The sequence below is a fragment of the Mus musculus genome, chromosome 1 (genome assembly GCF_000001635.26).
Source record: "Mus musculus strain C57BL/6J chromosome 1, GRCm38.p6 C57BL/6J".
Lineage (NCBI taxonomy): Eukaryota > Metazoa > Chordata > Mammalia > Rodentia > Muridae > Mus > Mus musculus.
In genome coordinates this window covers 128,355,368-128,381,594 of record NC_000067.6, presented here as the reverse complement: position 1 = coordinate 128,381,594, position 26,227 = coordinate 128,355,368, and the positions used below count along the sequence as shown (strand labels likewise).

At 40.4% G+C, this 26,227-nt stretch overlaps 2 protein-coding genes across 3 annotated transcripts in view; both read left to right on the top strand.

Moving 5' to 3' along the window:
* The window catches only part of Dars (aspartyl-tRNA synthetase), a 53,710-nt gene extending 35,822 nt beyond the window's left edge, over nucleotides 1-17,888 (top strand). The window contains exons 8-16 of the mRNA NM_177445.5: nucleotides 2,718-2,829; nucleotides 5,283-5,417; nucleotides 7,511-7,658; nucleotides 9,309-9,455; nucleotides 12,060-12,102; nucleotides 13,150-13,230; nucleotides 14,563-14,674; nucleotides 14,826-14,897; nucleotides 17,270-17,888. Of these exons, the coding sequence (NP_803228.2) occupies nucleotides 2,718-2,829; nucleotides 5,283-5,417; nucleotides 7,511-7,658; nucleotides 9,309-9,455; nucleotides 12,060-12,102; nucleotides 13,150-13,230; nucleotides 14,563-14,674; nucleotides 14,826-14,897; nucleotides 17,270-17,361 (942 nt within the window). The 3' untranslated portion in view covers nucleotides 17,362-17,888. The remainder of the gene's footprint in view (nucleotides 1-2,717; nucleotides 2,830-5,282; nucleotides 5,418-7,510; nucleotides 7,659-9,308; nucleotides 9,456-12,059; nucleotides 12,103-13,149; nucleotides 13,231-14,562; nucleotides 14,675-14,825; nucleotides 14,898-17,269) is intronic.
* Nucleotides 17,889-21,889: 4,001 nt separating this feature from the next.
* Mcm6 (minichromosome maintenance complex component 6) overlaps nucleotides 21,890-26,227 on the top strand; it is a 28,131-nt gene continuing 23,793 nt past the window's right edge. For both annotated transcript variants that reach the window (NM_008567.2, NM_001313695.1), the window contains exons 1-2: nucleotides 21,890-22,136; nucleotides 25,936-26,082. In NM_008567.2, the coding sequence (NP_032593.1) occupies nucleotides 22,030-22,136; nucleotides 25,936-26,082 (254 nt within the window). In that variant the 5' untranslated portion in view covers nucleotides 21,890-22,029. The remainder of the gene's footprint in view (nucleotides 22,137-25,935; nucleotides 26,083-26,227) is intronic.

Below are 26,227 nucleotides of genomic sequence, written 5' to 3'. Positions count from 1 at the left end.
ACTATTGCTTAGATTTACGAACTCCATGTTGTCCTCTAATGTCCTAAGGATGCTTTGTGATTGAAGAAGGAGCAGATGCACGCTGAACATGATTCAGCATAGACTCAAAGTTTCTCAGGCTTTTGGTCTGATGAGCACAATTCCTCTGAGAACAGTTTTTTTCCTCTAGGCAAGTTTCCATACATAGATACTCAAGCTTCTTAGTGGTGACTTTTTATGTCTTGAGTACAAAGATAGTTGGTGTGCAGTCAGAAGTAGCAAGTATGGTTCCTTTGTAAGAATTCTTGTCATCATTACAAATAATCAAATAATTAGAGATTACCTTTGAAACTTTTTCTTTCTTACTGCTTTTTTAAAAGACTGTATTTTCAAAAATGGAAATTTCGATGAACTCTTCTTACCAACCTTATTGTTCATTGTGGCAGTCCTTGTACCTCAGCCTAAGAGCTGGTATTACAGATGTACACTGCTATCTATAATCATCACAAACCCTTTAAAGGGTAGAATCTGCAGGAAAATACCCTCTAGCATATAGGTGCTAAATAGAAAGTGGAACATAACTGGAATTATCATCTAAACAACTGTGTTCAGTTTCTTGGTGGTTTTTTTTTTGTTTTGGTTTGTTTTGGTTTTTGGTTTGGTTTGGTTTGGTTTGGTTTCCTTGCGTTAGAGATTAAACTCGGGGTCTTGGGCAAGAAGTGTACTGCTGAACTACATTGCTTCCTTCTTTTTCTAATTTCTTTTTCCGTAATACAAATTGAGCACAGAATTTTGAATATGTTAGCTTGCTAGACAAATGATGCAGTCTTGAGCTATATTCCCAGTTCCTTCTTTTTAATAAAATAGGTACCTTCTTTTCTAGGAAGAACCTAATGGACAGGGAGGTGTTTATTCTTACATAACACAGTCCATTTTCCATGTACATTGATACAGTTGGGAGACCAAAAATAGGGGTTTAGTCTGTGATAGGGTATATTTATTTTTTGTTGTTGTTTTTTTTTTTTGGTTTTGTTTTAAAATTTGCTTTCTAAAAATACTAAGTTTAGTTATCCTTGCTAAAAGAAAGAAATAGCTATGAAGTGTACTAGTGGCCCTTACAGAGTATATTACACTAAAGTGAATTGTGTCTCCATACGTGTAGCAATATAATGACATACCTCTTTGATCTGTAGATTACTAGGTTTTGAAAACAGAAGTTTACACAGTTTGTGGTGATTGGGTGAACTGATGTTTAAGTCACTTAATGCAATAAATGAATGAATGAATGAATGAATGAATGAATGAATGAATGAGTAAATAGAGTCACACATCCTCTCTACTTTAAATATAAATGTCTTCAAAGTGAATAATAAACAGATTTTAGAGGCTTTTAGAATATTTATTGTTTTGTGATAAGTCATTGATTTGTATCTTAATTTAAGTTATAAAGTAATGTTCCTTAAGTGTGCCCTGTTGAGATGGCAAGATGGCTCAAGGTATAAAGATACTTGCAACTAAGCCTGATAATTTATCCAAGTTTCCATGTGGTAGGAAAAAAAAAAAGCCAGCTTCCGTAAGTTATCCTTTGACTTCAAAGATACACACAGAATAAAATGTAAAAAAATAGGCCCCCCACCTGGGTGATGGTGGCACAAGCCTTTAATCCCAGCACTCAAGAGGCAAAGGATCTCTTTGAGTTCAAGGCCAGCTAGTCTGCAGAGCAAGTTCCAGGATGGCCAGGACTTACATAGTGGAATCCTGTCTTGAAAAAAAAGCCAGGATCTTCTCCTTTCCTATAAAAGAGACGTAAAGAGGCGACCTGGTCCTTAGTGTCTGCATCAGAGTGTTGTGTGCCTACGCAGGAGTGAGCTGTGGCCATAGAACATTTGATTGAAATGCCTCAATACCAACTCAGTGACTACTCTGGTGTGGTTTGAGGTCAAGTATCTTACCAAACACCTACCTGGTTATAACTTTTTTTCTTTAATGTATTAGGCAATACTTAATGCTGAGAAGCTAATTCTTTTGACTGGATCACAGATAATTAATAGAGAGCTCTGGCCACTATCAATCCTGATTAGGACTGAAAGTAAACAAAGGAAGCCCGAGTAATTGAGGAGGTAAAGAGGAAAAATGAAAGAAAATAGAACAGGTGACAGCAGCAAGCTCTTAGAGGGCTCCTGTTCACTGCTTTATGTGCCATTGCAGGCCAGAGTTGTAAGCTGCTTATGCCTTCTATATATTCATTTTCTTAGTTTAATAGAATAAATGCATGGCTGTCTACAGTTAGTATATAATTTGTTATGATTAAGATGAACATTCATGTTGTCTTTGGTAATTTGTTATTCCATGCTAAACTCTTGCTTAGGAGAGTATTTTTATACTATGTAAATATTGATATATCTCATTTAATGGATTGCCTCTAAAGAGAGTCCCCAAGAGGATCTACAAGCAAGGTGTTTCATTAATAGTTGAATATTTTTCTCAAATGGAATTCTTACAAATGAGACCATCTGCTCAGGCAGCATCTCTAGTCAGAATGGCTCAGTGTGGTCATATGTATTCATTAGATTGCAACGTGTCTCATCACCTTCTGGCTTGGGTTGTTGTGTGTTCCATCTTCTGCAGTACTGCTGGACTTAAAAATTGTTGAGAACAGGAATAGTTTGACTTACTCTTGGTGAGTGAGTGCTTGGTGTGCCAGGTTGATTTAAGTAGATTTTGATGCTCTCTTACAGACATCAACTAGTCAGGCCATCTTCCGTCTCCAGTCCGGCATCTGCCATCTCTTCCGAGAAACTTTAATTAACAAAGGTTTTGTGGAAATCCAAACTCCTAAAATAATTTCAGGTATGCTTCTTAATGTTTCCTATAATTTAAAAAAATTGCTCTTCCTAGGTGTTGCTTATGTTAATTTTTAACGGAATAATCCCAAGAGTCCCTTAAGGTTTAGTTCCACTTTAAGGTCAGTAATACCACGGCCTACAGTGTTGCATATTCTTCCTTCAAGAGTCATTTTGTGGAAATTATAAGGCAATAATGAAGTAGCAAACAACACAATTCCTACTAGACCATAGATGGGGGGGGGGGTTTGTTTTGTTTTTTTTCTGAGACAGGGTTTCTCTGTATAGCCCTGGCTATGCCTCGAACTCAGAAATCTGTCTGCCTTTGCCTCCCGAGTGCTGGGCCACCATGCCTGGCCATAGATATTTTTATTAAGTAAATTTTTTTTACTGCAAAATTGGTACTGCAATTTGGTTTTATATAAAATGCATTGTAAAAATGACTAAATACCTGCTGATGTCATTCTTGCATGAGAATCTTGTCTTGATCATTTACCCTTTTAGAAGTGTTGACGTAACACTTAAAAGATGTATTACACATAGCATTCTAGCTGGTTTGGTGGAAAACACCTTTCATCTCAACCAACATTCTGGAGCCAGAGGCAGCAAATAGATCTTTGTGAGTTCCAGGTTAGCCAGAGCTATAAAATGAGAGCCTTTCTCCAAAGGGGGAAATCATTTCAGGCTAGTGTGTGATAGATAGTTCAATGAGTAAAGAGGCTTGCCACTGCCACCAAGCCTAACAACATGACACATAGTGCAAGGAGAGGAGGAAAGAACCAACTTTCATAAGCTGTCCTCTGGCCTTCAAATACATTCCCCACAGGTGAGCGAGCATATACACCTAGTCAATACATATTTTTAAAGACTATCATTCATGGGACTGGAGAGATGGTTCATGGTTAAGAGCACTTGTTGCTCTTCAGAGGACCCAGGTTCAGTTCCCAGCATCGACACAACTCAGAACCATCTGTATGTAGCTCCAGTTTCAGAAAATCCAATGCCTTCTTCTGACCGTCTATGCTACAAGGTATGCATATGATGTACATATATTATATAAAAGCAGAAAGCAAGAATAGCAGTTAATTATAGATTTAAAAGTTAAACATTGTATTTTGTTACAGTTAGAAAAATAATTAAAATGCCAGACAGATGAGGTGGCATACACCTTTAATTACCCCTACTCAGGAGGCAGAGGCAGGCAGACCTGAATTCACGGCCAGCTTGATCTACAGAGTGAGTTCCAAGACAGCCAAGGAAATGCAGAGAACCCTTTTCTCAAGAGAGAAATTGTTCAGTAGCTGTTAGAAAAATAATTAAGACAATGGCCTTACTTGATATGATCTTGTCTCAGAAAAACGGAAGAGATTATCTTTTTTCCTTCTATTTTCTCATTTAGGTTTTTAGAGTCTTAAAGTAATAGATATAAAAACAGTTCAGAAAAGGGAACACTTATCTGTAATTCTCAAGATTTTCTTTTTTTCTCTAAGTGAACTACTTTTTCTTTTCTTTTTTATTAGATATTTTCTTTATTTATATTTCAAATGTTATCCCATTTCCTAGTTTCCCCTCCGAAAATCTCCAATCCCCTTCTTCCTCCCCCTGTTCCCCAACCACCCACTCCCATTTGTGGTCCTGGCGCCTTCACAGGACCTAGGGCCTCTCCTCCCATTGATGACCGACTGTTACATATGCAGCTAGAGTCACAAGTTCCACCCTGTGCTTTCTTTGATTGATGGCATAGTTCCAAGAGCTCTGTGGGCACTGCTTAGTTCATATTGTGTTCCTCCTATGGGGTTGCAGGCCCCTTCAGCTCCCTGGGAACTTTCTCTAGCGCCTTCACTGGGGACCTTGTGCTACTTTTTTTTTTTTCAAGACAGGGTTTCTCTGTATAGCCCTGGCTGTCCTGGAGCTCACTTTGTAGGCTGGCCTCGAACTCAGAAATCTGCCTGCCTCTGCCTCCCGAGTGCTGGGATTAAAGGCGTGCACCACCACGCCCGGCTCTACTTTTTCTTTTAATTAAGAATTTACGGGGGCTGGAGAGATGGCTCAGTGGTTAAGAGCACTGACTGCTCTTCCAGAGGTTCTGAGTTCAATTCCCAGCAACCACATGGTGGCTCACAACCATCTGTAATGGGATCTGACGCCCTCTTCTGGAGTGTCTGAAGACAGCTACAGTGTACTTATATATAATAAATAAATAAATAATTCTAAAAAAAAAAAGAATTTACGAGCTGGAAAGATGGCTCTTTGGTTAAGAGCACCTGAGGTCCTGAGTTCTATTCCCAGCAACTACTTGGATGGCTCACAGCCATATGTAATGGGATCTGATGCCCTCTTTCTGGTGTGTCTGAGAACAGTGACAGTGTACTTATATACATAAAATAAATCTTTTTTTTTTTAAAGAATTTACATGACTTAATACAATTGATTATGATATTGCAAATATTTGTATTTCAGCTGCCAGTGAAGGAGGAGCCAATGTTTTTACTGTGTCCTATTTTAAAAATAATGCCTACCTTGCTCAGTCTCCACAATTGTATAAGCAGATGTGCATTTGTGCTGATTTTGAGAAGGTTTTCTGCATTGGACCAGGTAAGATATTGTCATTTATATGTTTATTAATTGTATGATTATGTTGAGTTAATTATACTAAGTCCATTAATTTTAAAGTAGTTATGAGTTTAGATATTTTGAAAGCTTAAATCCTTTTATATAGTGACTATACAAACACTAGAATTTAAGAGCAGGGGATGTGGCTGGCTCAGTGGTAGAACATTTGTTAGTCTGTGTAGGGCTCTCCATTCAGTTCCACAAAATACAAAAGGAAAAAAAATTGAACTGAACTTCAAGATAGAAATGAAAACAGGCGCATGTGTGTCAATGACAATACCTCAAAGTTGATGCATTAAGAACCAGCCGTGCATGCTTGGTGATATATACCTTTAATTCTAGGACTCAGAGGCAGATGAATCTTAATGAATCTTAATTCTTCTGCAAATGCTGGGAATCAAGCCTAGGCCCTCTGAAAGAGAAACCAGCGTTCTGAACTGCTAAGCCATAGCCAACAACCAACTACGATTCCACTTACAGGGGATTTGATGCCTGCTTCTAGCCTTTGTGGGCTAGAACACAATGCACAGCCACACACTATAAGGTTTTTGATAGTTGAACAAAGCTTACACTTTTGCTAATAGAGAAATTGGAACGAAAATTAATTGTTTAATTTTCTGAAATTATTAAGCTGTTATTTGCCAGACATGTATTGCATATATATTCTTTTTTTTAAGATTTATTTATTTATTATATGTAAGTACACTGTAGCTGTCTTCAGACACCCCAGATGGGGGCATCAGATATCATTACGGATGATTGTGAGCCATCATGTGGTTGCTGGGATTTGAACTCAGGACCTTTAGAAGAGCAGTCAGTGTTCATAACTGCTGAGCCATCATCTCTCCAGCTCTGCGTATATATTCTTATGCTGGGTGCCATGTTCATAGAAGAATCAATAGCACTCATGAAATGCTGATGGGGATCTTGGTAAAATACAGGTTCTGATGCATCCTTAGGTAAAAACTGCAACTGGCTCTGACAAACACCCAGATAACTGCTGCTACTCCCAGTTTTCAGACCATGCCTCAAGTGAAAAAGTAACATGTTATCCCCACGAATATGCCATTCATGCACAGACAAGTTACAGGGAATACGCAAATGAATTGCAAAATAATCCAATGATTATCCAAATGACATCATCACCTTTAAGTCTGTGTCAGTAAGTCATGTGAAGGCTCATGCTTGTAACCCAGCACTCAGGAGACTGAGGCAGGAGAATCATCATGAGTTCCAGACAACTAGTGCTACCCAGTGAGACACTATCTCAAAGAAAAAAAAAAGAAGAATCAGAATGTGCTGTAAAATTAACAGTGAGTGTAGAAATATTGTCTGCTGGAGTCTCCATGAAAGAAAATTCAAACTACAGTGGGCTTTAAGGATGTAGTAGGATATATAAAAACTGAGATGATATTCTAGTCAGAAGGACCAGGATGGCTAAAAAGTGCGGAGTACCAGAGAAAACAAGAATAAGAGTAGTTAGAAAGTAGAAGGATGGGCTAAGATTAAATTGCAGAGTATAAAGGTTTCAGACTTTTGTCATTTTATGTCTTGTTACAGTAATCTTTTGGGAGTCTTTGTGAGTGTCTAAGCAGGGCCGTGTTACAGGAATCTTAATGTGGTAGTAGAGTGAAAGATGAACCAGAAGGGCAGCAGGGAGATTCAGAGAGCATAGGAGCTGGACTCAGAGTTTCTGGAAAATGGATAATGTTACTTCATTTATTCAGGTTCATTTTGCTTGAGCCATATCTTAATAAATTGGAGACAAACTCACTATATTGGTCATAATTGAGTCTGGTTTTAATTATTGAGGTGGTGCCTCAGGATCTTGCATTCCCTGGGGGTTCTCAAGAGCCTCCTATTCATTTGCATTTGGTTCTGCTTTTCTCTAGGACTTGGGAGTTTGTAATGAACTTGCCATCTAGGAGAATGCTAAGACTTATCAGTGCTCCATCTCACTCTGTGGGGTGGGAAAACAGTATCACTTAGGCACTACCAAATAGAAATCTGTATTGAAGCCCTCACTTACCCAAGACTTAAAATATTGTGCTGTTTTTCTTTGGTTAACTTAACAGTTTTCAGAGCTGAAGACTCCAATACCCATAGACATCTGACTGAATTTGTTGGTTTGGATATTGAAATGGCCTTTAATTATCATTACCATGAAGTTGTAGAAGAGATTGCTGACACTTTGGTGCAAATATTCAAAGGACTTCAAGAAAGGTTACAATTATTTAATATCCTGAAATGACCTTAATTTCAAAACAGTTGTAGTTTTTTGGGTTTTGTGTTGTTGTTTTTGTTTGTTTGTTGGGGAGGCAGGCAGCAGTTTGAAAAACAGTCTTCTATTATAGTTTAGAAACTGTTTGTTAAGCCGGGTGGTGGTGGCACACCCCTTTAATCCCAGCACTTGGGAGGCAGAGACAGATGGATTTCTGAGTTCGAGGCCAGCCTGGTCTACAGAATGAGTTCCAGGACAGCCAGGGCTACACAGAGAAACCCTGTCTCGGATATAAAAAAAGAAATTGTTTGTTATTCTGTCCCTTGTAATTTGGACTGTCAGGCTTGTGCTGTATCCCACTCATGTTTATGATGCAGGACAATATGCAGATGGAACCTGTCAACTGTTGGGAGAGAGTAGACACAAACAGTCAAAGCAGCAGTCATTTCCAAATCAGTGACTGCCAGGTGTGACACACACCTGTAATCCCATATGGGAGTAAAGACTATTTTTGCTTTTTATAATGCATATGTGGGGGTGGTTTGTGTATATGTTGTGAGTACAAGTGTCCTCAGAGTCTAGAAGGTGTCAATTTCTCTGACACTACAGTTACAGGTGGCTACAAGCCACCTGATGTGGATACTAGGAACTGCACTCAGGTCTTCTTCAAGAGAAGAGTGCTTTTAACCACGGAAGCATCTCTCCAGCCCTTACTTTAAAACATGTTTAAATTAGGGACATTAAACCTCGCAAATCCCATGAACTTGGTATTGCCAGTCTACAGCTAATTTATTTATTTATTTATTTATTATTTTTTTGGTTTTTTTGAAACAGGGTTTATCTCTGTATTGCCCCGGCTGTCCTGGAACTCACTTTGTAGACCAGGCTGGCCTCGAACTTAGAAATCCGCCTGCCTCTGCCTCTCTTGAGTGTTGGGATTAAAGGCGTGCGCCACCATGCCTGGCACTAATACATGCTATGCCCGTTTCCTTCTCTGTCTGAAGCAAGTTTCCTGTCATTTCATCGATAAATATTTTAGCCAAAAAGATGCTTTTCTAAATCTTATTAAAATATCTCTGAGCCAGGTATAATGGCTTATACCTTAAAATTGCAGCATTTTGAGACAGTGACATTGCGCATCACAAGCGTGAGGCTAATCAGGGACTCAAAAAACAAGACAGCATCCTTCACAACAGAAATACAACTCTGCAGTTACCATTTTTCTTGTCCTACTATGTGTAGGGTAGGCATTGGACCTTAGGGATATCACAGTAGGAAAGAAGTAGTGTTCTTGAAATAATTTAGACAGCATGGTGGGAATGGGCGAACAAGGCAGACCTGCATTAGTGTCCTCATGTATAAGAAGTGTTTCAGGATTAAAAAGTTGGGTTTTTTAATGCTTCTCCAAATGGCTATTTTGTGTTTCCAACAGTGTTAGCTGATAATTATTGCAAATAAAAATTTTAATCCTCTAATGCTACTGTAACTTCTTTTTAAAGCATGAAACTGAAATGTTTTAAGTATGTTAATGCTAAACAAATTGATAATGCTTTTCTTGGTTCAGTCGCTGATAATTGTGTATTGCTTATAGTGACCTCTTGTGGAAGAAGCATTTAATGAACATTTTATTAACTAAAGCATTGAACATACAGGTTTCAGACTGAAATTCAAACTGTGAGTAAACAGTTCCCATGTGAGCCGTTCAAATTTTTGGAGCCAACTTTAAGACTGGAGTATTGCGAGGCTTTGGCAATGCTTAGAGAAGCTGGAGTTGAAATGGACGATGAGGAAGATCTAAGGTTGGTCTCTGATATTTTCTCTTTCAACTTTAATGCTTAGGTTTAATGTATTTCACCCAGCTGATAACTCTTAATACATTGGCATTTTGCATAATAATATTTTACATAATAAAAATTAAAATGTTATATTTAATCTGTTTGCCTATGCTTTAATAATTTTGTCTATAACTTTGCAGTTTTTCCCCTAGTTGTAACCCGTTGACAAATGTAGGAAGACAAACCTGATGGCACAGGACAGTAATCCCATGTACTCAGGAAGCAAGAGGTTTCCTAATTCAAAGCTTGCCTGGACTTCAGAGTAAGATCTGAGCCAGCCTGAGCAGCTTAGACCTTGCCTCAAAATGAATGAAAAGGAGATCTGGAAAGATGGCTCAGTGGATAAGAATACTTGCCGTTCTTGCAGAACACATGTAGATAAACAGTCACACACAACAAGCAAGTACATTATATAGAGAGATAGGTAGATAGTATATATTATAATAACATATATAATATATGAATTATATACATACATATATTGGGGGGCAGGGACTGGAGCTCAGCACTTAAGAGCTCTTGCTGCTCTTTTAGAGGATCCAGATTTGGCTTCCAGTACAGATGGCTTATAGCTATTGGTAGTTCCTCTTCCAGGGGATCCATGGCAGGACACCATGTATTCATGTACTACACATACATATACATACATACATGCAGGCAAAACAGTCATGTGTATAAAATAAAAGTAAATGAGTCTTTAAAAATATTTTATGACTAGGCATTGTGGTGCACACCTTTAATCCCAGCACTCAGGGGGCAGGGGCCTGGTCTATATAATGAAATCCGGGACAGCCAAGGTTATAAAAAGAAACCCTGTCTCAAATAACTATATATAGAGAGAGGGAGGGAGGGAACGAACAGCCTTAGAGGCATAGAACCTAATTTATCTTATGAAAATAGTAATATAGAACAAGAAAGAGAATGTGGAGAGTTTTCCCTGGTTTTTTGTTTGTTTTGCTTTTTTATTTTCAAGGTAGGGTCTCTCCCCTTCCTGTCCTGGAATTCATTCCTAGAACTCAGAAACTCAGAAATCCACTTGCCTCTGCCTTCCAAGTGCTGAGATTAAAGGTGTGCACCACTGTCTTAGTCAGGGTTTCTATTCCTGCACAAACATCATGACCAAGAAGCAAGTTGGGGAGGAAAGGGTTTATTCAGCTTACACTTTCCACATTGCTGTTAATCACCAAAGGAAGTCAGGACTGGAACTCAGGCAGGTCAGGAAGCAGGAGCTGATGCAGAGGCCATGGAGGGATATTACTTACTGGCTTGCTTCCCCTGGCTTGCTCAGCCTGCTCTCTCATAGAACCCAAGACTACCAGCCCAGAGATGGCACCACCCACAAGAGGACCTTCCCCCTTGCTCACTAATTGAGAAAATGCCTTATGGATCTTATGGCGGCATCTCCCCAACTGAAGCTCTTTTTTCTGTGATTACTCCAGCTGTGTCAAGTTGACACATAACCAGCCAGTACAACCACCATACCTGACTTTTGCTTGTGATTTTTGTTCATAATGTTACTTCACTTTAAAAATCACAATCACTTCTCAGCCTTTTGGCTAAGATCAAGTGCACTTTAAAAATCACCATGATAACAAGGGTAAGGAACATTCTAAATCACCCCATACAGTACTGGGCATAAAATACTAATGTCTATATGTTATCAATATTCCATATTTTGTTACCTAAACTGCTGTCAATATACATTTTATTCACAAGTTCCTGGTCAAAATAGTTAAATTATCATGACAGTACATAACGAGATATGTGGAAGCAGAAGGTGATTGATTTTTTTTTTAACCCAGAAAATGTACTTGATTCTAAGCCCATTATTTATTTGTTTAATTAAAGACTTGGGTGTATTGGTTGTCATATTACAAACCTTTGTGGAGTAATAGGAAAGACGACTATTTAATGGCAAGACCTTCTAATGTTAACCCACTAGATTTTATTTTATTTTATATAATTAGTAAAGTGTTTGCCTCCTGTTTCTGAATCAGCAGAATCCTAAACTCTGCCTGATTTTTTTTTTGTTTTGTTTTGGTTTTTCCGAGGCAGGGTTTCTCTGTGTAGCCCTGGCTGTCCTGTAACTCACTTTGTAGACCAGGCTGGCCTCGAACTCAGAAATCTGCCTGCCTCTGCCTCCCAAGTGCTGGGATTAAAGGCATGAGCCACCACGCCCAGCGTAACTCTGCCTGATTTTAAGTGTTGGGGCAGTGTTTATGTGCACCAAGTAGCACTTGTAGGTGGCTTCCTGAAATGCCTGTGCACGGTGCACAGATGACAAAAGTGCTGATTATCCTTTGAGAACCTTAAATAGCAAGGTGCCTTTCTCATTTGAACTAATATTTTAAGTTGTGACTTGGTGGGGACTGGAGAGATAGCTCAGTTGCTTAAGAGCTCTGACTGCCCATCCAGAAACAGTGAGTTTAGTTCTCTGCATTCACACCAGACTGCTTCACAGCTGCCTGTATAGCTCAGCTCTAGGGGATCCAACACACTTAGACAAATCTTAAAATTAAGACAGTTTCTGTTTCACCTTCAAATACTACTTTCATGTTTCTTTTTCAGTACACCAAATGAAAAACTGTTGGGTCGTTTGGTGAAGGAAAAGGTAGGATTAATACATGTGTTGGAATTTTTTTTTGTTTTTTAAATCTGAAATGTTCCTTAGGAAAAGGAATGTATTTTATCATCTCCCTACAGTGGTATGTCTCCAGAGCTAGTAAAGAAAACTATACTTTTTTGGCATTTTTGGGGGGGAGGGGGTGGAGGGGTTCAAGACAGGGTTTCTCTGTGTAGCCCTGGCTGTCCTGGAACTCACTCTGTAGACCTGTCTGGCCTCGAACTCAGAAATCCGCCTTCCTTTGCCTCCCGAGTGCTGGGATTGAAGGCGTGCACCACCACTGCCCAGCTTACTTTTGTTCTTAGAAAAATTTAAAAAATGTTTAGACAGATTCTAACCAACTATTTGAATTCATTGTGTGACATTTGTACAGCCACAATGAAGTCTCTCTAAAGGACACCAGATTATCAGATTAGTGGTGAAGGGTCTCTGAGCTATAAAGGTCTAACCTGTGCACTCTTGCCCTTATTTTCTAAATCTAAAACCAAAGGAGAGAAAAGCTTATCTCCATTGTGTTTTTTTAATGACAATAATTTAATGAAGTGTAGAAAGTCCTTGAGCTCCTCCTGCTGGTTGCACTTGAGATAGTGAAGCTTCCTGGAAGTGGGCTTTCTGTGAAGGCCTGTGTGTGTGTAGTGTTAGACAGGCCCTGAGCATGCTGTCTCAGCACTCCAGCACTCTGTCACGGTCTCTCCCTCTGCAGCTTTAACTAAAGGGTGTGGCATCAGGGAAGAGCTGAGATGCAATTGCTTTTTAACTAAGCCTATGAGGTAGTAAAAAATATCAAACACTTTAACAGTACTTACTTCAGTCGTTTCCATTTGAAGAATAATACCCAATTTTCTTTACATATCTAAACAGAAAACTAAATTATTAAGAAAGTAATCGGGGGTTTTATGTTAAATAATGATTAATATTAGAAATTTTCCACAAAGATAGATAGATAGATAGATAGATAGATAGATAGATGTATAGATGTATAGATGTATAGATGTATAGATGTATAGATCTAACACAGTTTCTTTCTTTTAATAGTATGATACAGACTTTTATGTTCTTGATAAATATCCATTGGCTGTAAGACCTTTCTATACCATGCCTGACCCAAGAAATCCGGTAAGTAATTTGACCTTAAGTATCTATTTGTGGGGAAGAAAGAGAACTCTCTAATAGCCCATTTGAATGTTGTAACAAATCAGTTTGATAACCTAAGTTTAATATCCTAGGTCATTTTTTCTAAGGACTTACTGGGATGGGGGCTATATATGCTAGCTAGTACTAGATCCTCAAGAGCTAAATGAGAGTCTCATTCTTTACTTTGAGTTGAGAATTCAATTCTCTAAATTTAACACTAAGGTGGTAAATTGTGGGGGGTTTCTTTTATTTTTTGTAATTTATTTAATTTTATATGCATTCGTATGAGGGAGTCAGGTCCTCTTACAGACTTACAGACAGTTGTGAGCTGATATGTGGGTGCTGGGAATAGAACCCGGGTCCTTTGGAAGAACAGCCAGTGCTCTTAACCATTGAGCCATTTCTCCAGACTATAAATTGTTTTCACTTGATAGATTTGAAGAAAATTAAAGCTTATATTTAGGAGTTAACACTCCAAATGTTTTAGAGCTTTTTGCTTTACAGTGGTTTTCTCAGCCCTTAATATTCATGAACCATCTGCAGGGCTTGGGGTTTGGTTTTGTTTTTTCACTTTTTTTTAATACAAGGTCTTACCATCTAGCATTAGTTGTCCTGGAATTTGCTATACAGACTAGGCTGGCCCGGAGCTTGGAGATCTGACAGCCTCTGCCTCCCAAGTATATACCATTGGCACAAAACTAGAGGGCTTTTTGAAATACAGATAGCTCAGTGCTAACCTTAGCATTTCTAATCATTGGTCTGGGGCAGCGATTAGGGGTTAGCATTTATAACAAGTTCCAGGTAATAATGAAGTGATCAGAATCTTTGTTTATTGGAAAGTTAAAACTGATAGTATCAAATGCCTGATAGGCAGCAAGTTAAACATAGGATTAATTCCGTTTCTTTTCCATTTATTTATTTATTTATTTATTTATTATCAGATATGTTAATTCAGTTTCAATTTAACTTTACTTAAACAAGTTTTATTAAATAGACTAAATATCTGTTGGTAACTTGCAACCAAAACAGACCAAAATTCGTATCTTTCTAAAAATAGTTTTCAGGCAATACTGTAAAGTAAACCAGCACCACTGCTTTAGATAAGGTGCTCTGATTATTGAGAGGTAACCTAAAGAGGACAGAAGTCTGAACAGAGAAAACAAACTAGCCTGCCCTTAGCAGTTCTGCCATCAGGAGGAAATTATGTAGAAGGTTATCATTAACTCAATCATCATTTCTTCCCACATGTTTATCCTGGGAAAAGGGTGATAACACAGTAGAATGGTAGTGGCTCATTCATTTTTTTTTCTCTAGAAACAGTCCAACTCTTACGATATGTTCATGAGAGGAGAAGAAATATTGTCTGGAGCACAAAGAATCCATGATCCTCAGTTGCTTACAGAGAGAGCTTTACACCATGGAATTGGTAAGTAATTTAAAATATTTAAACAGTGTATATTATAAAAATAACACATTGTGAACATTTTAAAGATGTCTCATAATAAGTCTCCTCCCTTCTTCATTTTAATAGTAGCTTTTTTTAATTCTAAGATGATAAGTTATGTTTTCTTTTTTAGATTTGGAGAAAATCAAAGCTTACATTGATTCCTTCCGCTTTGGAGCTCCTCCTCATGCTGGTGGTGGCATTGGTAATACTGCTATTGCTTATAAATAATTATGTAAACTCAAGTGAAAAACAAATTTAAAGACTATAAAAGGAACCTGGAAAGATTGCTTAGTGGTTAAGAGCACTTGCTGCTCTTGCAGAGGATGTGGGTTCAGTTTCCAACACCCACATAACAATACAACCATTTATAATTCTAGTTTTAGGGGACCTAATGCCACCTCTGGCCTCAGCAGGCTTCTTACATATGTAGCAGTGCAAATAATCTCACATATATTCACACACATATGTAAGTTAAAAATAAATAAAATTTAAAGGCCAAGAACAATGGTTTTTTCCCCACTGATTAGAACAGAATTGATAGATACATGTTAAAGAATAAAGTTAAATCCTTACCTCACCTCATATAGAAATAATAACCTCAAATGGATCCAAGACCTAAATGAGAAACCTAACGCTATAGAGCTCTTAGAAGAAATCAGAGCAAAAGCATCGGAACATTGGATTTGGCCGTGGTTTCTTAGATACAGCACCTATGGCACACACAAAAATGCACACATGGCCAAATTGAACTAGGGAGAATTTTAAAATTTGTGTATCAAAAAATAGTTACCTGCCTAGCATGTAGAAGGCTAGGTTTGACTCCCAGTACTTGAAATGGGGGGAAAGGCATTTAGACTATATAGCTTGTCTGTGTAGTCCCTAGATTTGATTCTCAGCACAATTTTGAGGGCAGGGGGCAAGCAGGGAAAGAAAGTAAAAGGATGCTTGAGAGCTGGCTGAAGTTGAGAGTATTTGCTGATCTCCCAGACTACTGGAGTTGAGTTCCTAGCACCTACATCAGGGTGCTCACAATCACCTAAAACCTCAGATCCAAGAGACCTAATGCCTCCTGAACACATCTGCATGCACAGACATGTAATTATATAAATAAATAGTTTTCTCCAGTTAAAATATGAGTAAAAGGCAGCTTACATAATGGGAACAAATATTTATAGTTCATATATTTGATGAGAGGTAAATATCCACAATAAATAAAAAGTTCAAAATGGGCAAAGGACCTGAACAGCCATCTCTCCATGCTGGTTGGTGAGTGCATGAGCAGATGCTCAGCAGCGCCAGTCCTCAGTGAGGTCCGCTGCACATGGCTGGGGTGACTGCTAGCTTAAGCTGTATTAACAGTCACCAGGACAAATGCCCAGGGCAGAAAACAGCATTGTAGTTCCTCAACAAGATAAAGATTCATTCACCATAGGATCCAACAGTCTGCCTCTATGTATATACCCTAAAGAAAGAATTGCCATATGACCTAGCTAGCAGTCTAAATCTGTGTATGTGCCCAAAAGAATTAGAAATGGGGCTGGTGAGATGGCTCAGTGGGTAAGAGCACCCGACTGCTCTTCCGAAGGTCAGGAGTTCAAATCCCAGCAACCACATGGTGGCTCACAACCATCCGTAACGAGATCTGACTCCCTCTTCTGGAGTGTCTGAAGACAGCTACAGTGTACTTACATATAATAAATGAATAAATCTTAAAAAAAAAAAAAAAAAAAAAAAAGAATTAGAAATGGCACATCAAAGAAATCTTATGTATACATCTTCATAGTGGTATTTTTGAAGGTGGCTGAGACGTGAATACAGCCAAGTATCCATCATGAGTAGATGGGCTAACAGAATGTGGTACTGGTTAAGGATCCCTGTCTGACATGTTCAGGACCAGAGTATTTCAAATTTTGTATTTTCTTGAGGTTTGGAATAAATTCATAGACTTTACCATTGAATCCTTGAGTGTCGCATCCCAGAATTCCAGATTTTAGAACAGTTTCGGTTTCTGGAATAAGTTGGGGTGTGTGTGTGTGTGTGTGTGTGTGTGTGTGTGTGTGTGTGTGTGTGTGGCCAGTCTTTTTTTTTCTTTTTTTTTTTTTTTTTTGATTTTTTTCGAGACAAGGTTTCTCTGTGTAGCCCTGGCTGTCCTGGAACTCACTCTGTAGACCAAGCTGGCCTCGAACTCAGAAATCCACCTGCCTCTGCCTCCTAAATGCTGGGATTAAAGGCGTGCGCCACCACGCCCGGCTCAATCAGTCTTAAAAAAGAAAGAAATTTTGACGTGTGCTTCAGCATAAATGAACTATGCAGACAACATATGAATAAATAAGCCAGTTGCAAAAGGGCAAGTTGTGTACGATGCTGCTGGTATTTTCTGGTATTTTAGAGGGTTAGGTTCAGAACCAGAGAGTAGTTTGGTGAATGTCTATGTCTGAGGGATGAGGAAAAAGAATATTTAATAGGTATAGTTTCAGTTTTATAAAGTAAAACAGTATGCTCCACCAAAAAGCTATTGGACTGGTAAATGAGAGGTTTTCAAAGGGGGATTAACTGTTATTTTCTTGTCCACAGGGCTGGAAAGGGTGACGATGCTGTTTTTAGGATTGCATAACGTACGCCAGACCTCAATGTTCCCTCGTGACCCCAAACGACTCACGCCTTAAAGCCACACTTTTTATTCTCTCCAGGAACCTGCTATTGATTAGGTTATACCTGAGGTACTTAAAATATGCAGTAGAATTAATGTCTTACTAAAGTGCCACAATTATTTTTTAAGTAGCTCAGTACAAATTAATTTAAGTAAAAAACGTTTTAGAATTTCAAATATCCTAAAATAGGAAATACTTGAACGTTTTAATGAGAAATTTCTATGGTTGAAATTCATAGCCTTTCACTATAGGAAATGTTAAGAAAAATTTAAACAGTTTAAGATTATATAATTTTTTTTTCTTTTCTATATTGAGGTGGCCACCATACTAATATTCTAAATTTTCAATATTTGAACTTTTAACTCTTGACATTGAAAAAAAAGGATTTGGAGAAATTACCAAGATTTTAACATCTATAAAATTGGTATGTCTTAAAAGTTATTTCAAAAATCCTGTGAAGCATCTGAAACTGGCTAGAACCAGTAACACTGAGACATTGTTACCAGTCCTGAGGCTGAGATTCAATAAAAACTTACAGCTGATGATAGTGTTGTGTGACTTTATAGAAATCTGATTTTATAACTGGTTATTGATGAATGTATATTGGGAAAATAGAAAGTAAACTAACCTTATATTAATATTAGATGTGAAAAGTGCCGAGGGTACATGACAGCATGTGCCTGTGACCCCAGCACTAGGGTGTGAGCACAGGAGAGCTAACAGTTCAGGACTTCTGCTACGTGAGATCCTGCCTCAGAGGAAAAGTAAGCACATGGGAAAGTCTACAGGAACATGCACGACGTGTAAATATCTTAGTGTATGTTTGGCGCCCTTGAGAGAGATCCCTCCCAAGAAGCTCCACACGTTGGTTTATCATGGCCACTGCACACTGGGCACAGCTGACTCACAATAGCTAGGTGGTGGGGCTGTGCTGCTGTTTGGGGTGATGTGCTTCAGTAGTGCAGATCAAGGCAGGATGGCCAGGAGTGGAAGAGACCTCAGGCAGCTGTGAGTCTTAAGAGAACAGACTCTTGGAAGATAGCTTCAGTGAGACAAGTCGTTTAATGGGGATCGGAGGGGGTTGCAGACAACAGCTACTTAAACATTTGTGGGGTGGGTAGGGGCTTTCCAGGTGATTGTGCATCATTGGCCAAGGCCAGGATGCTGGGGATGCCTCATTTGTATAAGGAGTTCCAGGAGCTGCCAGAAAGTTTAACCTGGCTACTGGGCTACATGACCCCCTGGGGTGGGGATGAAAGAGTGAGGGCACAGAGTTATGTGGGCAAGACGCACAGACCTGGGGCAGGTGGGAAGTGATCCTACTCCTGCCAGTCTCGGGAAGATTTCCAGGGGTTGACATACCTCCATCCCACTCTTGCTCCAGGGGTGCTTCCTGGTCCACACTGTAGATCAACATGAGCTGAACTCACCATATCTGTGCTAGTCTCTAACTTGAGTGACTGTCTGCCAACAACAGGAGTTGATGGCTGTGGTCTACTGTAGCACCATCCCTAGAGACAAAACATCCATTTTGTAGAAGCTTAGTGATGCCAGGCACTAAGCACCAGGAGAGGAGTAGCACTGTACCTGAGCTCAGGTAGCCTTTAGACTAGATAGGCCATGGGCCTAGAGGAAATCAAATACTATTCTGTTAAAGGAACATAACAAATGACTCATAAGGACATCTGTCTATACCCATAGATCAGTGCCTTATTCAGCCAGCATCAGAGAAGCTTCCTCTTGCAGTGGGTGAAAACTAACGCAGACCCACAACTGGACAATGTGCAGAGAGTGAGATTGCCTTGATCAAGCCTCTCCCTTCAGGCTTCAGGAGGCTATGTGGAAGAGGCCAAAGGACTGTAAGGGCCAGAGAGGATGGATGACACCAAGGAAGCATTGTCTCTCAGATACAACAGGATCGATCGATGCACACTGGGATGCAGAATGTGACAGCATGCATAGGGCCTACATAGGTTCAAGCCAACAGAGACCCAGTGCTTGCAAGGGAAATTGACACAAGCTCCTATCCCCAACCTGGAAACTGTCTCCAATTGACATCCATTTACAAAGAAAAATTAGATTTTTGCATCTTTTGGCTTCTGAGGGAATCTTCAGGGGAGAGACTCTCAGGTTTGTTTTTGATTTCTTCAAGTTCTAGATCCGAAGTGTGTGGTGTCTATGGCAATAGGGTTTTACCTTCAAGGTCTAAGATAACTGTATTTTGGGGGGGCAGTCTTTCGGACTTCCTTGGCCAACAACTTGAAGAGAAGATTTTGCTGCCTAGGACTGGAGTTTGTATTAATCTGTATCTTTTGAAAGGGAGTGTTATCGCTGCAATTGGAATAACTTCAGGAAATGTATCTTCATATGTGTATATGCTATAACTTTTCAGTCACCCTTAATGCTCTAATCCTCCCTCTCTCCCGCTTTCTCTGTCTTGCCTTCCCTCTCCCAGAGTAAAAGCTCAACACCACAGGGGCTGTCTCCAGTTGTCTTCCCTTGCGTAGCATTTGTGATCTGTTATTCTCCTTTCTAGAGCGTGTTCTACAACTTTGCTGATTTCTGCTGTTATTTCTAACAATATACACACATCTAAGGATTCAGAACTAGTATCCACAAACCATCCAGTCTCTCTGGAGTTGGGTTATCTGACTCAGAAAAACAGTTTTCATTTATTTATTTATTTATTTATTTATTTATTTATTTATTTATTTATCTATTTAAGGCAGGGTCTCACTTTGTAGCACTAGCTAGCTGGTCTGGAGCTTTTAAGGAAAAAAAATGTAACAAAACACACACCACACACTCACACTATCAACTAAACCTGGGCATCTGGGCACACTTGTGAAGGGTTTTCTTGGTTGGATTCTGTGACGTGAGAAGATTTACCTTAAATCTGCATCTTTTGTAATCAGAAGACCCACACCCTAAAAGCCCCGGAGTGGTTTTTGGAAGGCAAGGGCAGCTGGATCTCTTGACTTCAAGGCCAGCCTGGTCTACAAATCAGGTTCCAGGAAGCCAGGATTACTACACATAGAAATACTGGCGCACGCCTTTAATCCCAGCACTCGGGAGGCAGAGGCAGGCAGATTTCTGAGTTCGAGGACAGCCAGGGCTACACAGAGAAACCCTGTCTCGAAAAAAACAAAAAAACAAAAAAAAAAAGAAAAAAAGAAAAAGAAAAGAAATACTCTCTCTAAAAATAAAAAGGCCCATCCAATATCTGGGCCACACCTGGTGACAGCATACCTAAAATGACACAGAAGGAAGCCTTTTGTGCGTTTGCCTGCCTGTCCTCACTCTCACTGGCAAGTCCATCTATCATCCTGCTGCTGAGGCAGCAATTAATGTATTAGAACCTGTTTCTTCAGGACTCCCAACATTTAATGAAAACCTGCTAAGACATCCAGCCTTGTGGGCTGAACCACCATCTGCTTGGCGTTTTTATTGGAAGACAGCCACTGTTGAGCTAGCCAGACAACAGCCTGTATGCTAAACTTAGTAAATCCTGTGTGTGTGTCTTTATCAGTTTTGTTTCTCTAGAAAGCCCCAGGATTCTCACTCAGTGAAGGCTACATTTGGAGTTGGCAAAGGAGGGAGGGATTTGAGGCTTCAAGTCTTCAACACCTTCAATTGCAGATCTCTATAGTATATTTCCTAATAGATTATAAAAGTATTAATTTTATATACTCTGCCTGGCATTAAATTTTTAACATCCAGTAAGCCTCGAAAAAGTGACTTATTTATTCTGGTCCAGGTTTACTGTGTCCTGGAAGCCCAGGATAAAAGTGCTGGTGGTGAAACAAGTTATCAGCACTAAGCTATCAAAGTCGAGGAGGGACTGGCAATGTGGATCATTTACTAGCAAGGTAGTCCTTGTTCTACACTCAGAAGGCTTTAGGTTCAGTCCCAGCACCACGTGAACCCAGAATTCAAGGCCAGCCTGGGCTATGTGAGACCCTCTCAGTTTAAAAAAGAAAAGAAAGTCAAATGGTATGCAGATTGTCAGAATATATCTATCTCTGTCTTTTTAAGTGTATGTGTATGCACATGTGTTCTTAGAAGTCAGAAGAGGGTATCAAAGTCGCTAAGCTGGAGTTAAAGGTGGTGACTGTCTCATGTAGCTGCTAAGAAACAAGCTTGGGTCCGCTGCGGAATGAGTTACTCTCTAAGCCTTTGCTCCTGTCCTCCACCTGACTTTTAAGGGGCTCTCTCCTGTAGTTTGGTTTGCTCATACCTTACTTCCTCCAGATGCACAATTCACAGTAGGTTTAACCCTGAGTGACCAAAAACAAAACAAAAAAACCCAAAAAAGTCTATACATAAACTCTGGGGGTAAAGGGAGAGAGGGAGGGGTTAGCTCCTCAAGCCAAAACAACCAGAGGGTGGGTGCGACTACATTGCGCATGGGCAAAAGCTTCATGGCGTATGCTTTTGGCGCGAAAAGTGCGTGCGGTGGGCGGGGCTCTGTACGGAACCGCCATTGATTGGACGGGTTTGGCGCGAAGTAGCTCAGCTCCTACCCTGTTATTGGCTGAGGTGAGAGGGCGGGGCTAGCCGGAGGCGCGCGCGAAGTGGCAGCGCGGAAGGAGCTACGCGTGGAACCTGCGGCCGGGCTATCTGCAGCTGCGGACTCTCCTCCGCGGTGGTCTTCCCTCAGCAGCGCGTACTCTCGGCGCCGCCATGGACCTCGCAGCGGCCGCGGAGCCCGGCGCCGGAAGCCAGCACCCGGAGGTGCGCGACGAGGTGGCCGAGAAATGCCAGAAGCTGTTCCTAGACTTCCTGGAAGAGTGAGTGGCCTCCGGGGGCTCGCGGGCCGGGCGGAGACCGGGGCCATGTGTGCTCCGGAAGGGATGGGCCCCGGCCCGGCGGGAATCCGAAGCCTCCTCGACTCCTTTCTTCACCGCAGCGCTCCCTTGTGTCATACTGTGCTGCTTTTTCATTACGTTTCTAAAACAGGGTTTCGAACTCGCTGTGTAGCCAAAGATGATTTTGAACTTGTAATCCTCCAGCCTCCGCTTAGCTTGTGCTGGAATGACAGATGTGCACCGCCATGACTAGTTGGGGCGATGCTGGGAATGAATCCCAGCAGGACTCACGTCGCAACCCAGTGAGGCCAGAGTTTGGTTTTTTGGGAGGTGGGGGGGGGGGGGGGGGGCGTTACCTCTTGAGTAGGGTTGGGCACACAGCCCAGAACCAGGAGCTTGCAATGCAAGCAAACCTGGGCCAGCTCGTTCTAACAGGAATCTATGGCTTGATGACTGTTCAGTGAAATGAGTTCTGCCCTATATAATGAAAGAATTGTTCTAGACATCTAGCTGCCTCCTTCCCATCCCTCCCTCCGCTTCTAGCACCTAGCAGCAACCACATACCAGTGTGCTCCTTACTCTTCCGCCTCCAATAGTAAACAATTCTTTTCTTTTTCTTTTTAAAGATTATGTCAGTATATAACAAAAACTTAAGAGTTTTGACCTTTTGGGAGTGTACAACAAGCATCTTGAGGTGCATTCAACTTGTACAATGATCCCTGTTTGAAACTCTTCCAACTCTACCTACTAAATAGTTAGAGCCTCTCTAACTCTCCTAGCCTCCTGACACCTGCCACACTTCTAACATTGAACTGGATCACTATAGGTGCCTCCGATAAGTGTGTGTGGCTAATTTTGCTAGACATGCAGCTTATTGTAATCAAGGGTTTGCCTTTTAAGGCAGAATAAAATGACATGGCACGCGTATACTGGTTACCACATATTGCTGATCTAGTCGTCCTTTTGGCTCTACAGCTATCTTTTGAAGTTCTGCTATACTTAAAACTGTAAGCAGGCCAGTGTTGGGCACAAGCCAGCGGTAGACGGATCCTATGAGTTCAAGGCCAGCCTGGTCTACAAAGTGAGTTCCAGGACAGAGCTCAGGGCTACATAGAAAGTCTGGTGCTGAAAAACAAAACAAACAAAAATAACCCTCTGGAATTTAAATTCTATGTTCCAACCTTTGTAATGTTTTTGGCAGTCGGTACAGCTGCTTGTCCTTCAAAACCCAAGTCTCCTTTTGATTAAAGTCTGTGTAAACCAGCAGTTCTCAACATGTAGATCAGGATCCCTTGGGGCACATACCAGATCCATATGCACAGTATGGTCCATAACAGCAAAATTAGTTATGAAGTAGCAATGAGATGGTTTTATGGTTGGGGTCATCACACATGAGGAACTGTATTAAAGGGTCTCAGCGTTAAGGTCGAGAACCACTACTTTAGACCATTCAGGCAACAAGCAGTAGCTACTTCTTTGCCTGTGATCCCAGCAGGCCTGCTATTTTCCAGATGCCAAGGGCCTTTTCTTGGTAGCTAAGAGCTGGAGCTAAGCATAAACAGGACTTAGTTTTTAAAATAATCAACTTCCATTCACAGAGCAGCTTTGCTTTTGCTTGCAGAAGAGTCTAAATATTTCTTTTTTGTTTGTTTTTATTTTGAGACAGGGTTTCTTTGTGTAGCCCCTTCAACTCAGACATGTGCTTAACTCTGCCTCCCAAGCACTGGGGCTAAAGGTGTGCACTGTCGCCACCCAGCTATGTCTAAATTTTCTGTTAGTTTCATTTTCCATGAGTCACCACGGGTGGCTCAGCTATCTATTTTTTGCTGCTTGCTTGTTTTCTTAATAATGTTAGGGAAGGAACCCAGACAGAGCCTTACACATGGTAGACAAGCATTCCGCCCCTGAGTCTGTGTCTCCAGCATCTATCCCCTTTGTTTCTTTATTTGATAGAACTTACTGTGTTGCCATAGCTGTCTGGATTCACAGAATCATTCTCTGCTGGGATAAAGGCGTGCACCACTGCACCCAGCTCCCTGGGCCTTTTTTGACTTTTTTAGTTTTGAGAGAAGGTCCCTTTTAAGTTGCCCAGTCAGTCCTTGAACTTCCAACTTTCCATCTTTAGCCTCGGTAACAAGGATTAACAGGCCCACATCACCAAGCTCTGCCACTTCTTTCTCATAAATTTACCTTTTAATGACACCAATGCCACCTTTTACACCTGTGAATCTTTATTATAGCTATTCCAGTAGGCATAATTGGCTTTGATTTCTGGCACTTCTGTCAATAGAGACATTATTTGTTGTTTATGGGTCTTGTCTCCTAAGAATGCCAGCCCCAGGACAGAAACAACACTACCTTTTCTGTACTTTTAGATATTAGTTGGAAGAGAAATTAATTTTGGGTCTGCCCCCCCTCCCCAATTAATGTGCTTTCATTTTCTTGAGGTCTTTAGCAGTGATACCTCATTTCTGTGTGGGGTGGTGTTTGTTTTGCTTGCTCTGTGTGTGTGTGTGTGTGTTATTAGAGATTAGACCTAAGACTTTGTGGGTGCTAGGCAAGCACTGAACTATGTTTCCAGCCTTTTTATTCCGCTTCTTAAATTATGACTAATGGAAATTTAATATTTGGATTTTAACTCTCTGTTCTTAATTACACATAACATTTTTTTTTTGTTTTTGTTTTTCGAGACAGGGTCTCTCTGTGTAGCCCTGGCTGTCCTGGAACTCAGAAATCCACCTGCCTCTGCCTCCCAAGTGCTGGGATTAAAGGCGTGCACCACCACTGCCCAGCTAACAATAATTTTTAAAACCTGTTCATTAGAAAATGTTAAATCGTCTGGGTGTGTGGTACTGGCACACACCTTCAATCCCAGTACCAGAAATCAGAGGCAGGTGAATCTCTGGAGTTTGGAATAGTAAAAGCCTTGGGGTAGTCAGGGCTACACAAAGAAACCCTGAGGGGAAACGGAGGGAAAAAGAAGAAAGAAAAGAAACTGTTAGATCAGGGCGGGGGAGATGGCCCACTGGTTAAAAGCACTGGCTACTCATGTAGAGGACCCAGGTTCTATTCCCAGCACCCTGCAGTTCCAGGACTCTCATTACTGCCTTCTGGCCTCATTAAGCACCACTACACACATGGTGAACATGCATAGATGAAGGTAAAATACTTATACACATAAAATCAAAAATTTTTAAGAAAAAGAAAATGTTAAATTAGTTGAGGTGAGGGCTGGGGCTAATGGCTCAGCGGGTACTGCAAACCTGACAATTTGAGTTCAGTCCCTAGGACTCATGGTAGAAGGAGAGAGCCGACTTCCATATGTTTAGTTTTGGTTTTCTTTTATTTATTTTTTAACTCTGAGGCCTGGAAAGGTTGTCAGATCCCCTAGAGCTGGAATTACAATGACTGCGAGCCTCCTGATGGGAGTGTTTGGAACAGAATCAACAAGCACTCATAACAGCTGAGCCATCTTTCTAGTCCCTGTAAGTTGTCCTTTCACATGTGGGACAGAGTATAAACACAGACATCAATAGAATAAATACATAAATGAGTAAGCATTATACAACTCATTTTAAAAGTATTCTCTCATCTACTCATCATCAATTTTATGAGATTAAACTTAGAAAAGTAAATAGTTTGCCCCAAGTCATGTACATACTGAATGTGGACTCTGAGCCTAAACTGCATGCTGATTAATCAATATACTAAGTTACCTAGTGTCCAGGTTAATTTTTACTGCCTAGTTACACTGTTTAATGTGACTTGTATGTATCTGCAGGTTCCAGGGTAGTGATGGAGAAATTAAATACTTGCAGTTTGCAGAGGAGCTAATTCGTCCTGAGAGAAACACGCTGGTTGTGAGTTTTGCAGACCTGGAACAATTTAACCAACAACTTTCTACCACCATTCAGGAAGAGTTCTATAGGTAAGAGTGTATTCCTTTTCCCTTGAATAGACATGAAGCCTGGGAAGCCAGCTACTTGCCCTGGATGGTCCCTGTAAGGAAGAAGGGCAGCTGTCACAGTTACTATTGATGCAGGTCTAACTTTAACTTTTGTGGAATATCAAAA